This window comes from Carettochelys insculpta, chromosome 5 (genome assembly GCF_033958435.1).
Source record: "Carettochelys insculpta isolate YL-2023 chromosome 5, ASM3395843v1, whole genome shotgun sequence".
NCBI classification, from domain to species: domain Eukaryota; kingdom Metazoa; phylum Chordata; order Testudines; family Carettochelyidae; genus Carettochelys; species Carettochelys insculpta.
The window spans coordinates 22,257,608-22,274,649 of NC_134141.1; the positions used below are offsets into that span (position 1 = coordinate 22,257,608).

The 17,042-nt window shown below is 44.3% G+C and overlaps 1 protein-coding gene across 5 annotated transcripts in view; it reads right to left on the minus strand.

Annotated features, from left to right (window-relative positions):
• The window catches only part of PCSK5 (proprotein convertase subtilisin/kexin type 5), a 361,111-nt gene extending 344,079 nt beyond the window's left edge, over positions 1–17,032 (minus strand). Inside the window, exon 1 of one of the 5 annotated variants that reach the window (XM_074994754.1) lies at positions 16,661–17,032. Coding sequence is in view for 4 of the 5 variants with exons in the window: in XM_074994752.1 (XP_074850853.1) it covers positions 16,414–16,608 (195 nt within the window). In the remaining variant the exon portion in view is untranslated. Of the gene's footprint in view, positions 1–15,737; positions 15,885–16,413 lie in introns of those variants that run through there. The other 4 variants (XM_074994752.1, XM_074994753.1, XM_074994756.1 and 1 more) reach the window with 4 other exon arrangements.
• Positions 17,033–17,042: the final 10 nt, after the last annotated feature.

Genomic DNA, 17,042 nt, shown 5'->3' on the forward strand with positions numbered 1-17,042 from the left:
ACTCTTCTATATGTTTCCCCTTCCAATAGGCAGCATTTCCATCTTGTTAGGGACGAGCCATTCCCATTTCTTTGTTATGTGCTGGGAACATAGTGAAACTGTTGCATTTGGGTAAGAAGACACAATGCTAATAACATTAAAGCCCAAAACACATAATAATCCTCTTATGTGCATGCAGGCAGAGTGGGCAGGGGTTGGTAGGGTGAGGAAAGAAGAAGGAGAAGATGGGTACTAGGATCTCTGATTTATCTCTTTACATTTCTGACACATTTAAGGTGATGTATTATTTTGAAGCTCCCTTGTCAAATAATGTGTGTCCAAGGACTTTGTACGTATTATATAATTCACCAGACCTTGTAATTCAGGAATGACGTGGCACAAAAGTAAATGTTTTATATTTGAAATGTGGTCTATATATTAAAAATACATCTTCTTTTATGCTATTCATTATTTATTTCAAAGCTGACCAAACTTCTGCTATTTAAATGTATGGCACCATATATTAAATAATGTACACTAAATCGTATAAAAAAAAAATTCTGTGAATGCAAAATATTTTTCTTCCTTTTGGACACAATATTTAAGACACAGCTACATATTTATGTGTGTAAAGTTCTAAAGGATTTCTTTCTTAAAGAGGATGTCCCAAAAGTTTATTCTTCACAAGTGTGTTATAAGCCTATCCCAAGTTTTGTCTTAAATACCTGCAGTGGCTCAGGTAAATCTATATATCTGATCAGCAACAGTAGGTAGACTTCACAGCTTCACAGGCCATTCTCAGTTTGAGGCCCAGCCTTTGAAATTTACTCCTCCTAGTTCAGGAGACCAAACCAACCCTGAGGAACAGCACATCATTTTTAGGGTAGTATTTGGCTGATCATTTGGTTTTGGCTTAGTTTATTTTTGCCTATTAATTTAGGTCACTTTCGGTTTAAGATTTGAGGCACAGCCTACTGCTTTTATGAATAAAAACTGTTCATGTAGGTTTTTGCAGGATCAAGCCCATGAACTGGTGACAGGCGGTGCCACCATGTGCTGTGTAATTTATGTGTTTTTTGTTTTGTTTGTGTATGTACCGTTTGTACTTATTACTGGTTGCCCAGTCAATAAGCACAAGAAAGTCCAGCAAAATTAATATAGAATCTTCTCTACTTCTTCTTATCCAGAAGTGAAGGCTACCTACTACTTTTAATTAAATTTAACAGCTAAAAATGTAGGCTACCCAAAGATTCTAGACTCAAGTTTCGAGCACACAGCATATGGTTATCAACAATGCCCTCACTGACCAATGAACACTCATTCCAGCACAAATGCAGCAGTTTTTTTCCCCCAACAATCTGAATAAGAATACATGTGCAACGTAGCAAGCAATTTATGCAATGTAGCTAAGATTTGTATTTTGGCTGTAGAGGATAAATATGAATAAGACCTACTTGCATTTGGCAAAAAAGAGCAAAGTCCAAGGTTGCTTTTATTTCACCAGAAATGATACAAACCTAACAACCTCACAACAGATGCATTTTTGTCTAGTAACATTTGCCTGTATGCTAGGCTGCTGATAGATAACCAAGTGTTCCTAATTGCTTACCACAAATTAAACTCATAGATAAACAGCTCATAGTTAATATGGTATAATCCTTGGGATTCTTTATTTCATTTCATTGGGAGGGAAGAGTAAGAGACAATTTCTGCCCCAGTTATGCATGGAAACAAGTCCTACTGAGTTCAAATGGAGTGATCTATGAACATAAAGCCGGAATTTGAACCTCAATGTTTTCATATCTCTTGTTAGAAAACTGAACTTCCTGGTCGATGGTTGTCTCAGCTTGACATTCAGCATAACTACTATGACACTTAATTCAAAATGGGTCATGTCACAGAAGGATTCTGCCCTGTAATGTAGGATACCTGTTATCTTAAAGTAACCAACCAAATAAAAAACATCTCATTAACCTGAATAGTGGAAAAAAAAAGATTCACAGATACAGGCAATATGAAAAGGCTCATAAATTGACCAACAGCGTGGACCTGCTGCTGCTGATACACCTTCTTTTTCTATAACCTAATGATTCTAAGGTCTAATTCTGCAAAGATGGGTACACATGAACACCTTCACACTCATGAGTATTCCTACTTATGAGCATAGCTTCTTTTAGGATCAGAGCCACAGTGGCTGCATTTTTTCCAGAAGTCCTTTACAAATGCGAAATATAACATCATGCATACAAGAAATATGTCTTCATGTGGCAACATGGGTTAAATTTATGTTCGTAAGAGATATCAGAGCTTGTAACAACTGAACTATTAATTCTATTGAGCTCATCTAGAACACTCTTCATCTTCACATCATGTTGACTGATTAATTCTCACAATAGTGAAGATTACACCACAATGGAAGTCCAATCCTGATTCAGTTCTCTGGCACCACTATACTACAAATAATTATAACATATGTCTAATCAACCACCATTCTGGCTTTGTGAAGACATGCTTCTGTGTGTAGATGACTAGTATGGATTTTTGCCAGCGTCTCAGGTCTTATAACTTTGGGTATAGTAACTCTGGTTATATGTAGTTCTGTTTTGCATACTATTCACTATTGCTCAGTTTCTGCATTTTCCATGCAGACCTGTTGTTTTTAGTGGCTGCAGTAGTTAATCTTGCTGTTCAGGCTGTTCTGTCAGAACTAGTTGCTGATCCAGCCACAAAGCAATTCAGAATAGTTAATTTCCTCTATCTTTTCATAATGTTATGATCAAGTGTTTCAAATACAGCATATGTCTGATAGGAAATCTGCTCTACATAAGAAACCTGCCTTGCATATTTCTGATCCTTTAACATAGTGTAACTTCAAATTATGTTTCTTCTGTGAATCTGCACTAAAGGCATTTGGGGTAATCAAAATAGTTTATAAAATCTGTTTTCTGGAGGCTTGTGGTCTGCATCATCATCATTCATGGACCGCATCTCTACCATGAAGGTACTGAATCAATCTGTCCCATGAAAGTGTTATAACACGACACTTCTTTTCACTCTCAGCATCATACTGTTCCTGTCTAAGCAAAAGTGGTCTTAACATAAAAGCTGCTTGGATGACTTTCCTGTAGTAAGGCTTTACCTAGTTCCTTCTCATTTGCATTGCGCTGAATTGCAACATCCTTATTTATGTCTTCACACCTAAGCACTGGATACTGGAAAACAAATTCTCTTATCTGCTTAATTGCTTTGTCATTCCCAGACAGGATCCATGTTTGTTACATATGCATATCCATGGGTGGGGCAGTAATTTTGCACAGCAGTCACAAATTCCACAAAGTGTATTCCTTGACATTTTTTCTGGCGGGTACTCCTTGAATTTCCCAGGAGTTAGATGTATAGCTTCACTTATGAGCAGATGCCCTGTTTAGGGAACAGCCAAAGTCCAACTTTCATTTTCAGTTTGAGATTGTTTTTTCTTGCTTTCTTGAACAGTTCAGTCAATTTCTGAGTATGGCCAGCTAGGATCTTTCACAACTGCACCTCACCTATAGACCATAATGATATCTGCAACAACCCTCACCCCAAACTGTCCTTGTAGGGCTTCATACGGTGTCTGCTGATACTTTTCTAAACCAGTTGTCATGCCAAAGGGTGTTTCCAGTTCACCCAAATAGGATCCAGAACATAGTCAGATAACTGCTTTCTGTCTCCTGCTCTCCATTGCAGTAGACATCTTTGGCAACTACCATTTGATACTTCTGCTACGGTTGGCAGGGGATAGCATGAGTGTTTTATTAAATCTGTAGGTTTGCTACAGGTTCATAAATGGCAAGCTTATTGCCCCCACCACAACCGTTGGTCTGGTCAGTCAGATCTCTGGTTTTGCCACGTGCCTTGTTTCAAAAGGTTATTTATATTTACTGGTAGTTCCAGTAATTTAGTAGTGCTGGTAATCTTCCTTGCTTGTCTTGGGTCCACCTCATATAAGGTTGGCACCTTCCTAGCGTGCAGCCACATACGTGAAACAGGTCCCCTTTACAGCCATTTTTTTTTAATGTAGACGATATCTGTGGATATAATGTCTATTTTTATTGATTCATTCCGAGCTGTCAGTCACCACGACTGTAATTCGGCCCATTTTGTCACATGTTTCAGCTAAGGGGAACAGCTCCTTCAATTTCTTTCACTACTTGAACATTTAAACTCATTTAAATTCATTTTTATTCTTAGAAATGTAGTTCAGCGTGCCTTATGGCTTCATATTAGTGTTATCACATAATGGTATCTTGACTCTACTATACTGTAAGACTTTCATCATGTCTTATTTACAATAAAGTATGTAGATCAGTGGTGGGCAACCTGTGGCCCAGAGACTGCATGAGGCCCACTCACGGGGACTACAGATCCACTAGCTGCCCTCCCCACATGCCACTTGCTCACCACAACACCAGACCCTTGCATTCCTTAAGCCTTCCCTTCCCTCCCAGCACTCTCAGAGCTGTGATTCACTGTCCCTGCTCCTTCCCATGCCTTTGAGAGCTGGAACATCATGAACAGCTGATTTGCAGCTTTTCCAGATCTGGGGTGGAGGGGAAGGAGTGCGAATGAAGCACAAATCAACAGATTCATAACAGAGGGGTAGCCGAGTTAGTCTGTATTTCAAAAGGTAGTCTGTATATTCAGGAAGTCCTGTGGCACCTTATAGACTAACAGATATTTTGGAGCAAAAGCTTTCGTGGGCAAAGGCCCGCTTCATCAAACGCTTGAGTGGGTGGGGGGGAGGGGGGGTCCAGAGGAAGTTTTAAAGAGGGAGTCTCAGTCGAGGGGAGGGCCAGAGTTCACAAGGTCTGTTCAGTCACAGATGATGTGACCCCTTATCAGCAGTTAACGTGGAGTTGTGAACATCAAGAGAAGAGAAATCAAGTCAGTTCAGTCAGGGAGGATGTGGCCCATTATCAGTAGCTAATATGGAGATGCGAACATCATGAGCGGAGAAACTGCTTTTGTAATGAGCCAACCATTCCCAGTCTCTGTTCAATCCTTGGTTGATGGTGTCAAATTTGCAACTGAATTGCAGCTCTGAAGTTTTTCTTTGGAGTTTATTTTTGAAGTTTTTTTTTTTGTTGTAGGACTGCTCCTTTCAAATCTGTTACTGAGTGTCCAGGGAGACTGAAGTGTTCTCCTACAGGTTTTTGTATGTTACCGTTCCTGATGTCTGATTTATGTCCATTTATTCTTTTACGTAGAGACTGTCCATTTTGGCCAATGTAAATTGCAGTGGGACATTGCTGGCACACGATGGCATGTATTATATTAGTAGATGTGCAGGTGAAAGAATCCCTGATGGTATGGTTGATGTGGTTAGGTCCTATGATGATACTGCTGGTGTAGATACGTGAGCAGAGATGACACCATGGTTCGTTGCAGGGATTGGTTCCAGGTTTAGAGTTACTGTGTTGTGGTCTATAGTTGCTGGTGAGAATTTGTTTAAGGTTGGCAGGCTGTCTGTAGGCAAGGACAGGCCTGTCTCCCAAGATCTGTGAGAGTGAAATATGGCTGTCCAGGATGGGCTGTAGATCACTGATGATGTGCTGGAGAGGCTTTAGCTGGGGGCTGTATGTTACCACTAGTGTTCTCTTGTTTTCCTTCCTGTCTTGTAGCAGGTGGCTTCTGGATACACATCTGGCTCTGTCAATCTGTTTCTTCACTTCCTTAGGTGGGAGTGGTTGGCCCTTTACAAAAGTAGTTTCTCTGCTCTTGATGTTCACACTTCCACATTAGCTACTGATAATGGGCCACATCCTCCCTGACTGAACAGAGTTGCTTTTTCCTTTCCTGATGTTCACAACTCCTCATTATGTGCTGATAATGGGCCACATCCTCCGTGACTGAACAGACCTTGTCAACTCTGGCCCTCCCCTGGACTGAGACTCCCTCTTTAAACCCTTCTCTGAATCCCCGCCCCCCCCCCCCCCCCCCCGCCTCCACTCATGCCTCGGACAAAGCGGGTCTTTGACCATGAAGGCTTACGCTCCAGAATCTCTGTTAGTCTATAAGGTGCCACAGGACTTGTTGTTTTTAACAGATTCATAGTGCTTCAAAACTGCTGGGAAGGAAGGGGAGGAGTGGGGACGGAGTGTGAATCAGGCCATTTGCAATGTTCCAAAAGTGCTGCAAGAGAGCAGCAAGAGCATGAGTGTGGGGCTCTGGTGCCCTAGTGCACAAGAAGCACATGACAGAGAGGGGAGATGGAGAGCTGCAGGCCGCTGCTGTCCAGTGAGGTGAAGGAGGGCCACTCATGCAGCTCATTCACCATCCATGTTTGCTCATCCCTGATGTAGACTACTAGTTTGCTGGGAGAACCTCAGGCTATTTGGCACATGACTTAGTTACCAGCTCCTTACCAGCACTCACGTGCAGTGAGAGGAGCCACTATTTTAATCTGAACTGCACCTACAAGATATCTACTGCTAAATATGGATTCCTCAGATATTCTCTCCTCTTTGTATTCTGTCATGTGTCTTACTTTGCTGCGCTTTTGCAAAAATGTGTTTTGTCCTTTTATTTTCTGCAAATCTCATCAGACACTTCTTCCTAACCCCCAAATTCTTGTTAGCACAATAGCAGTAGCAAACAGTCTGCATGTTGTGCTTTTGCTGTATTGGAATTCTCTGCCTTTCTTTCTTGTTGAGTTTTCCTCCCTCATAAAGTTTACTTCAGTGTGTCCTCTATTTAATTTTCTCAACTAGGCACGTGCGTAGTTCATAAGAGATCTAGTTTAGGACTTTTTCCACAGATTAGCTCAAGCATTCATACTTGTGATGCCTAGAGCTATTTAAATTCATTATGCAAAGTCCCAAATTCTCATGTGGCTGTGCCCAGTCTCAGTTCGCCCAGTCTCAATTTCATGACCGCCTGAACTGAGCTCTGAGTGTCCTGTCTTCTGCATTAAATCTTTAAATACAACAGTCCTGGGCAGCTGAAAGTGCTTCCACAGAGGATATATCCAAGGTCCATCATCCCACTTTTCTGCATCAGTCAGTTTGAGATGCCAGTGACTCCCGCAGCAGTTTTCTCCCCTCACTCAATGGAAGGAAGCAATTCTTATTTTAGGGTCTTTCTTTTCTCGTTCATCTGCAATTTTCTGTGACCTTCTGACTTCAAAAAACATGTTATCAAGTTCACATCCATCTCCCTTGCAATCCTGAGACAACAGGACTGGAAAGTTGTCCTAGCCGCCATTCTCCTCAAGCTTTCTGAGCAATCAATCTTTCTTTTTTTCCAACAACAGCATCTTGGGGCCCTTGCTAGATCTTCAGGTTTTCAGCTGATGAATATTAATTCACTGTTTGTGTGATTTACCAGCCTAAAAGTGCTAAAATCCCACAGAACACTCTTCATCCTGTGGGGTAGCCTCGACTTTTCACATGAAATCTTGTACAAAGGTCAGAGCACTAACATACTAACTAGTGTAATCCTCAATGCCCATAGGCTCGCTCCTCCCATTAAAGGTTAGCACACTATCCTTGTAAAACAGAGGCAAGGCTGCTGGAGGAGGGAGCAAAGGGGCAGTTGCCCCCAGGCCCAGCATTTCAAAAGGGTCTGGAGCTCCAGCCACTGATGAAGTAGAAACAGCAGCAGCTGGAGCTCCGGGCCCCTTTGAAATGCCACAGCCGTGCTGTGCCGCCACCCTGCACCTGGCTCTGAGGGAGCATGAGGGGCAGGGCTGACAGCCTGAAGCCCCACCCCCTCCCACCATACCCCATGGCTAGCAGTGGCTGTTGGCCCTCGCTGCACGGAGGTAGTCTGTTGTCTCCAGAAGAGGAAGGAAAGGCGAAGGTGCCACTAGACACCTTTCCCCAGGTGAAATCAGTGGAAGGGAAGGGATGGGAAGGGAGAAAATAAGGGACAATTGAGGTCTCAGGGAAGGAGCTGTGGGGATGGTGAAGATACCCACGTACTCACCCCTTCCCTTGAGCCTAAGAAAGGACCAGTCTTCACATCCACTCCACTTTTAGAAGGAGGCAACAGGTTGGTTTTATTCCATTTCTCTTCTCCAGCAGAGCCCCAGAAAAAAAATCTTGATCCCTTTCCTCTTTTGAGGGGGAGGGGAAAGCCTCTTTTCTCTCCCACTCTTGTTGCACAATTAGGAGGAGTAACAAAGAGGAAGCCGTGCTAGTCTACACACTATCAAAACAAAAAGCAGTCAAGTAGCACTTTAAAGACTAGCAAAATGGTTTATTAGGTGAGCTTTTGTGGGACAGACCCACTTCTTCAGACCATAGCCAGACCAGAACAGACTCAATATTTAAGGCACAGAGAACCAAAAACAGTAAGCAAGGAGGACAAATCAGAAAAAGATAATCAAGGTGAGCAAATCAGAGAGTGGAGGGGTGGGGGGAGGGTCAAGAATTAGACTGAGCCAAGTATGCAGACAAGCCCCTATAGTGAATCAGAAAGTTCCCATCACGATCTAAACCATGTGTTAATGTGCCGAATTTGAATATAAAAGCCAGCTCAGATGTTTCTCATTCCAAAACGGTGCGATAATTCCTTTTCTGTAACACACATACCTTTAGGTCATTGACAGAAAGCTTCACCTTTTCTAACGGCCTAGTAATAAGTTTTTTATATCAATGGAGTTACAACATTTCTGTCAATTGGACAAAGACAAGATAAGTGAGGTAGTATCTTTCACTGGACAACCTTCAGTTGGTAGAAGGTCGCTAAAAACATGATCTCACCTATTTTGTCTTTCTCTTATTCTGTGACCAACATGACTATAACAATACCTCAAACAATTGGACCAAGAACAAGACACACTAACCCAGTTTTTTCTACATGGTGTTCCATGGAACCCCCGGGGTCCACGATGTGAAAATAAGGGTTCTGCAAAGAAAAAAATCCATTACAATAGCTGACTTCTCTGCAGCTCCCTGCCCTGCGACTGCTGACACAGTAGAAATAAATGTAATTGGTTTAATGCAGGCAGGGTGGTGGGACAGATGTGGCCATTACCCAACTGAATTTTGTTCCATTTTCTCAGCAGCAGGGCAGGGAGCCCCTCACGTGGTCCGCTACCCAAGCAGCCACATCCCTCAAGTGTGTGTGGCATGGCTCACCTCCCCCCCCCAGCAGAACACCTCCATGCCAGCCTTCCTTCCACTAGGTGCATGTGGCCACCTTGTGTAGACTCCCCAGCCAGCACCATGCATGAGTTAGTCCTGGTGGATGGTTTGGGGCTGAGCTGGGTTAATCCTGGGTATGTGGGGGTGGGTCTGGAGCTAAGAGGGGTTAAGCCTGGGAGGGGGGACACGAATGTGGGATGAAGAGGAAAGCTTGGAGATAGGGGAGTGGATCTGGGGACTCAGGTGGGTAAAGCCTAGACATGTGAGCAGGTTTAGGAGTCAAGGGGAACAGAGCCTGGGAATCGGGTTCTGCAAAATTATTTCAAGAGTAAAAGGGTTCCGTGGCCAAATAAAATTGGCAAACATGGCACTAGGTGACTGTAATAAATCCTTCAGCAGCTTCTGTCTAAATAATTCTGCTATAAGTTGGAATTTTCCCAAGACTGAACAATAGATACTCAGCTCAGTGCTAGAGCTCTACCCAGTGTAATGGAAGCGGGAGGGCTGGTTCAAACATACTGTAACATAAAGCAAGTCCTAGACTGCTCTACATTATACCAACTTGTAACAGCTTCCCCAGGGGGGCATTACGCTGGCCAGCGTTCAATACAGTACACTCCAGCCCCATTCTTGGCACAATTGTCTGCCAGGTAGGGATTCCCACATAAAAAGGAAATCATTAACTGCCCAGTTAGAGAGGCAGCTGGTGATTTTTAAGACCACAAACAAATATTTCCTCATCACTAAAAATCAAAATTCAGGATATTACATCTTCCCTTAAGAGAATTCTGTCATACAAAAGCTCACTCTAACAAACAGTGCTTTGGGGCATTGTCACACCAGCTTTACACGAGGGTAACTCTATTGGCTTTAATGGAGTTACTATTGATTTACACAAGGTCTACTGTCAATCACCAAGCACTATGGACCTGACCCAGCTCCCATTAAAGCAAATGGAAACATTCCCACTTATTTAAGTGTAAGCAAAATCAGTGTGAATTAGTATGGTCAAAATCTACAGCACTACCTACATTTATCAAAATGAGCTTTCATCAGTAAGATATTCTTACCAAAACAAAAAAGCCACTTTGTGAACAATTTTGTCATGAATAACCATAATCAAGGCTTGAAAAATCCACTTATCTACTTGTCAGAACCAATAAGGGTACCTGCATCATCAATTGCTGCAGGAGGTCAGCTTCCTGGTTTAAAAGCAAATATTTCTAGAATGCATGTTTGAGAAGACAATCTTCCAAACAAGAATCAAATGTTTTACAGTGGCAGAGAGGTAGCTTAGTGTTTTGAGCACTGGTCTGCTAAACTCAAGCTTGTGAGTTCAAACCCTAAGGAGGCCAAGGGGTCTGGGGCAAATAAATTAAAAAAAAAAAATCTGTCAGGGATGGTGCTTGGTCCTGCCAAGAGGGCAGGGGACTTCACTCAGTGACCTCCCAAGCTCATTTGCAGCTCTATGTGATCTGTTATCTTCTTGACAACTCAGCTGCTGCTCACTGATTTCCCAAACCAGAAAAGAAGGAAATTAGTGAAAACAAAAAGGAGTCCTGTGCAGTGTTTCCTCTAATTTTTTCCATCCATGGCAGAATGAATTTTGTTTTGTGCACCAAGGTATGTTCAGATGTGCACCACCAAGAGAAATACATGCTGCCAGCTCTGGGAACTCTGCTAATCAGCTGGGCGACACCTGAAATCTCTTCTGGGCAGCCCCCGAAGTGCTCAGCTTCCAGGGAACACTGGTCCTGTAGTACCTTATGGAATCTAAACTACCAGATTTATTTGGGCATAAGCTTCCATGGGTAAAAACCACTTAGTCATATATTGCATTCGACAAAAGTGCTTTTTTACACAAATAAATGTTAGTCTTTAAGGTGCCACAGGACCTGTTTTTGCCGATACAGACTAACACTGTTACCCCTCTGAGACTTGTGAAAATGAAATTAGCAACATTCTGGTTTGTTTCCTTGTAGCTATTCACATAACTATGGGTGACAGTACACTTGTCAAGGCAAATGTCAATGTCATGCTAGTAAAGGTAAGAAAAAATACCATCAATTGCACAGGCAGTTCTGGAGTTATTCACAGGAAAGGGGTAGAGGGTGTTTAGCAAAAACCTCTCTCTCCCCAAGCTTGTGTCTGCCTTGAGGCCATGGAGTGAGGACAAGGGATAGAAAATCCTCCCTCTGGGAAAGTGAAAAAGACTGGAGTTTTAAGTTTATCAGCTACCTACTGGACAGAGATTGAAATAAAAGATGGCACCCCAAAGCAAGGTTCACAGACAGCTCACTGATAGAAATCTCTCCATCTGACCAGGAAATGAGAGTAGCAGGGAGCTGGGCCTCTCTACAATATTTTACCTCTGGACCTGATTAGTGGGCCCTCCCTCATCTGTCTCTCACATCTACCCCATGAGCAGTTGGATTTAGTCATATGATGTTTGATTAGTTTTTCTAGCCATGGCCAGGATTAAGACAGCAGGTAGACAGTGGAAACAAACATAGGTATTTCAAGAACCACTTGTAATATTCTGTCACCAATCACCCAAAAGCAAAATACACAAGAGCTAATTTCCATCCACCACCAAGGAACCATCAAATTGTGTGTGCACACACAAAATCAAAACCCAAAATCATAAACTGCTTGTTCTACACCCTTGTCAATGTACTGGATGAACTTCATTTCACAATCTCCTCCCAGTATTTCACCTCCACTGGTCATGTCTTTTCTCAGGTCAACACTGGGTGTCATTTCTCTGCAGCTAAAATCCATAACTTAGAGCAATTTTCCTCTTTCTATCCCTAAATTAATTTGTTGCCTGCCTAAATCTCATCCTCTGGCTTGATTTTTCTCATAACATCTTTCATCTCCACTAATTCAAAATGAAGAGATCAACTGGAAGCAAGGCCCTCCATCTCTACTGCTCCCTTCAGTTCAAATCAGTCAACTGACAATATTGGCAGGATCTTCCCGATTTGCAGATATGCCCACAATCACCTCTGAAACACTGTCCATATTAGTCATTAGTTCTTATATATGACCTTATTGTCTGTTATCTGGACTCTTGTAATTCTTCTGTCCCTTGGGGTAAAAGACAATTTCAAGACTCACTGAGTACATTCTTTCATTTCAAGCCCAACTCTCAAAAATCTTCAAATTACCCCAAAATGCAGCTTTTTGTTCTTTCTGTCTGGAGGTGGTAATATCCTATGTTCAGACCTCTTTAATGGTTTCTTGTAGATTTCAGATTGCTTGCGAGACCTGTTCTTCCCTAAGATTTGCAATGAACAACTTAAACCCAAAATAAACGTGGCACAACTCTTACAAACTCAATCAGGAGGCTCCTTTTCAACTCACCTGGCACTAATACTGCCTACAAAATCAAAATCCTAACTAATTTGTCTGCCAAAATACACAGATTGCACATGCAGTGGGTTCTGCCACGGGAAAAGGAGTTTGCTAACTGTTTAAAGTGTCTTAGTAGTGCAGCCAGATATCAAACCACAATACTCATCACAATCCTTCTGAATTTCTCTTGTCCCATTTTCGTGTCTACTCTCTGTAATCTATAATTATTTGATTTCTTTTAGCCACTTCCCATTGCCTCACCACAATAAATAGTAGATTCTCAATCCTGGCTGCCCTTGGCATATATTTTTGTCCCTCACTTTCCATGCTTTTTTGTAGGGTCACCATATAAAACTGAGGACACACATGAGAGGGAGTGTATCTGTATCAGTATCTACAATCTCACATTGTATTAATATAACATGAGTTGGTGGTACAGATACAGATACACTCCCTCTTAGGGGTGCCCTCTTTTTTGAAAGTTCGACTATGGTAAGCTTATTTTTTGTTTTTGGGTTGGTTGGTTTGTTTTTGCCGGGGAGCAGGGGAGGAGAGAAGAGTCAGACTGATTCCTTCACTCTTCTCATCCATGTTAACAACCATAATTTCTCCTTTGCCTGTGACTTCCAAATCTCCCTAAGGAAAATACAACCAGATCCTACATGAAATAGAATGGGCGAGACTCCTCACATGAATGCCCAGGGATACACAAACGAATGCTCTGACACACAAATGCCATTTGGAGAACATGTTGGTTGAAGTGCGGAGTGATCAGAAAGTGTCCAACCCAAAAAGATCTTCACAGAGCTGGGAAACTCTGGGAAATCAAATGCATACCACTCTTCAGAATTCATAAAAACTTAAGAAACCATGCTCTGGGATCTCTATTTGACAGAGCAAAATGACAGCTAGTAGCCAAAACATGTGTAGTAATCTCCATGAATGTTTTAGCATATGTTCCCTGCCAGGTTTATCATCTTTAAAGCTTTGTAGCAAGCAGAATAAGAATGGGAATCAGCTGCCAACCTTTTCATACCATCACGAATGCTCATTTGTTTCCTCACATACACATTTCCCACTTACTATATTCCTACAGTCTTCCTTTTCTTTATTTGCCTATTGCACATTTACAAATACCTAAATACTTGAAGGGTATCAATATTATGCACTCCTTTAATTTGTAGATGTACGCATTTTTAAATTGTCCATTATTTATACTGTATGCTCTGTGTTTTGCCCCCTCCCCCATCTGCACACCTGATGAGCACTTTATGTATTATTAATATAAGGTGTACATATGGAACTTTACTGATATACAAGAAGCCAAAAACTATTCAGTTTTCCTTCTTTAATCAAGGGAAGCTTTGGGTGAGCAAGGAATGCATGGTCAGGTCTGAAATTAGCCATCTAGCAAAGCAAATAAGGCAATGGGAAGAAGAGAATCCTTCTCCGTACATCTTACTATATTGCCTGTTTCTGCACCTTGAACAATATGGTAATGATCAAACTACTGAGGCACAAGTGTGAAGCTACAAAAGAAAAAAAGACCCAGAAAAAGGGACAGAAAAACAATAGTGCAGGATTCCACAATTCTAACCCAAACCCTATGCTTATTTATATATACGGCAATCTGGAGCCAAATTTTCCAAAGAGCAGATACAATTTTGCACATATACATTTACCCCTGTAATGCTGCGCCCCATGACGGGATTATTTGTGCCTCTAACTATCTGACTGTGGTAACAAAACGGAACGCTAGGACTCAGCCCATATGAAGATGAAACTATTTGTATTTTATATTTCATATAATTTCATTACTGGGCTTGAGGTTTTTTATGTAAATAATTTATCATAATATCTGTGCACTACTACAGAGTGAGATATAAAATGAAGGGCATCCCTCTTAACAAGGAGCAACTGAGAGGTAGGTTTGAAACTTTCTATACAATGATACAGTATGTGTGACCTGATTTTATTGTACTCACAACTGGGTGAGTGTTAATGTCCTTTGATCTGATGGGTGACAAAAATCTGAAGTGCAGCTGTATCTTTGTGAATTTATTCCATGAGACAAAGAAGTGTTCTGTGTATGTTAGATGTTGTACTGTAAACTTTTAATTGGTGTAATAAAAGGGATACCCACTAATTTATGCTTACAAAACAGTATGGTTTATTTTGAAGCACTCAGTTTGCTAGGCATTAAACAACATCTCACACTTTATAACGCTAAAGCAACAGAACTATGTGATATACCATGGCAGGGGGTTACATCAGAAAAAGAGTACCTGGTCTCTTTTCCTCTTACTGTAGTATCTGCGCTAGATGCAGCAGCAGATTATTTCTAAATGTGACTGGATCTAGTAAGAACCAGATGTTTCCTCAGTCCAAGCGTCTGGATCCAATAATTTTCTCATTGTCTGTTTTTGGATCCAGACAGATCCAGGTGTTTTCTAACTAAACATTTGTGGATTCAACAGAGTCCCCATGAAACTGACTGGGCATAGAGCAAGGAAGATTTGTATCCTTTGTGCTACATTTACTGGGACTCAAGATATTTTACTCCCCACCCACCCTTGCTAATTTTAGTTTTATTATGCACTGGAGAAAGGAGGATTTGTAGCCTTATTGTACATATATACAAATCAGGAAGTTGGTGTTTCCCAGCTATAGGCCAGGTATTGACAGGAATCCTTCCCCTACCCAAGATATGTCAAAGCTGCATCTCTGAGCACAAGTCCCGCCAGAAGGCGTACACCACCCCCAGACACGGAATACTCTCTCCGCTCAGCCTCAGTGTTCCCCCCGCTGCCGGCACACACCGATTGGTAAACAGGTTTATTTTTCTCCCTCCTGGCTTCCTGCTATAAAGCGTAGCGGCAGCGAGAGGACATGCTGGCATCTAGGGGCACAAAGGGCCACCCTTGGCCCCCTCCCCCCCAGTGCCCCCCCCTCCCCGAAGATGTCCACAGCGGGGGTAGAATCCCCCACTCCCACCTGGGCTCTGGCACTAGGACGCAGCTCAGCTGGTTCGGGGAGCTGGGACTGGCCGCGGCTGGGAACGGAGTTCACGCTCTGGCAAGGCACGCAGGGAGGTGGGGAAAGCGGGGGTAGAGCTCGATGCTCTGATCTCCCGGCCTCCGAGCTCTCTCCTCCCCCAGCCCTCCCCATAAACAGCCATTTCCACCCAAGGTCAGCGGGGCGGCGAACGTGCTGCCCGGAGCGCCCGCGGGGGGCCGGGGGGAGGACTGCCTCTGAGCCTAGCCGGATATTTACCTGCCTGAGCCAGCGCCTAGCTTGGCTTATCGCGCTGTCCACGTTATCACCGGCCGCCCCCGGGACCCGAACCATCCGCAATAACAACGGGGCACCTTTTCCAAGGTCTTCAGCGCGCCTTAAAGCGCTCCTCTCCGTGGTGGGCTCCCTCCGCGAGAGCGCTCCCCCTCCCACCCAGCACCAGGACAGCGAGGAGGGATGGGGCTGTCCCCCTCCCCGCTGTCTGCCTACAGGACGTGTCCCACGTCTCCCGGCCGACCGCGGAGCAGGCTGCCACCTCGGGAGAAGCTGCCTGGCCCGTGCGCACGGCGCTGCACGGAGAGCACAGCCCCGGCCCCCCTCCCACACACACAGTGCGCCCGAGCCCTCCGCCAGGGTCCGCAGCGAGAAAACTTCTGGAGTCACGGACTGCGCACACGCGGCGGCCCCCGACACACACACACACGCTGCACCTCGCCTAACACAACCCCTGCCCGCGGCCACACAAAACAACGCCCCCTGCCAGCCTCAGCCAGCGACCCGAGCCGGGCTCGTGCGCGCGCCGCGCCCGGGGAACCCGGCCTGCAGGGCAAGCTCCCGGCCGCCCCTCGCAGCGCCCCGCGAACTTCTCGTGCCAGCCGGGCGGGAAGGTCCTGCCGGCGGCGTGAGCAGCGCGTGGAGCCGGAAGGAGGGTTACCTGTCCCAGATTGACGTAGCCGTACTTGCTAGCTATCCTGCTGGCTTCCTCGTGCCCCCCCGTGATCCGCACCGCCCAGTGGTTGGTGTACATGCGAGTCCTGCAGGCGGGCAGCAGGAACCCCAGCAGGAGGGTGAGCCGGCAGAGCAGCTCCCCTCCTGCGCCTCCCCAGCAGCAGCGACTCTTCCAGCCCATCTTCTCCTCCGGGGCAAACAACTTCTGCCTTCTGCCCAGGCGCCTCGCTCACCTCCAGACGACACCAGCAGCGAGTCTTCCGAAGTTACCCCGAAGAGGCAACGAGAAAGAGCTTGGAATAGCGCATTGAACTTTCGGGGGGTTTAAATGGTCAGCGGTTGTGGCTCACGGCTCCTATCAACAACTGTTGTTCTGGTGACCCGGGAACTTGCTGGGAAAGCGACTCTTCCTCCGTGGCTGAGCTTCAGGCGTCTCCCTCCTTGCCCTGCTCCATGGAAAGTCTTCTCTCGGTAGGGAGGGAGGAGGTGGCCTTTGCTTTTCCTCCTTGCTCAGATTTCCCCCTTCTGCTTATCTGCTCTTTATTTCCTTCTCCCTCCCTCCCCTTGCCCAGAGTACAGCAGCAGCAGCAGTGGTGAGTGCTGGCAGCTGAGCTC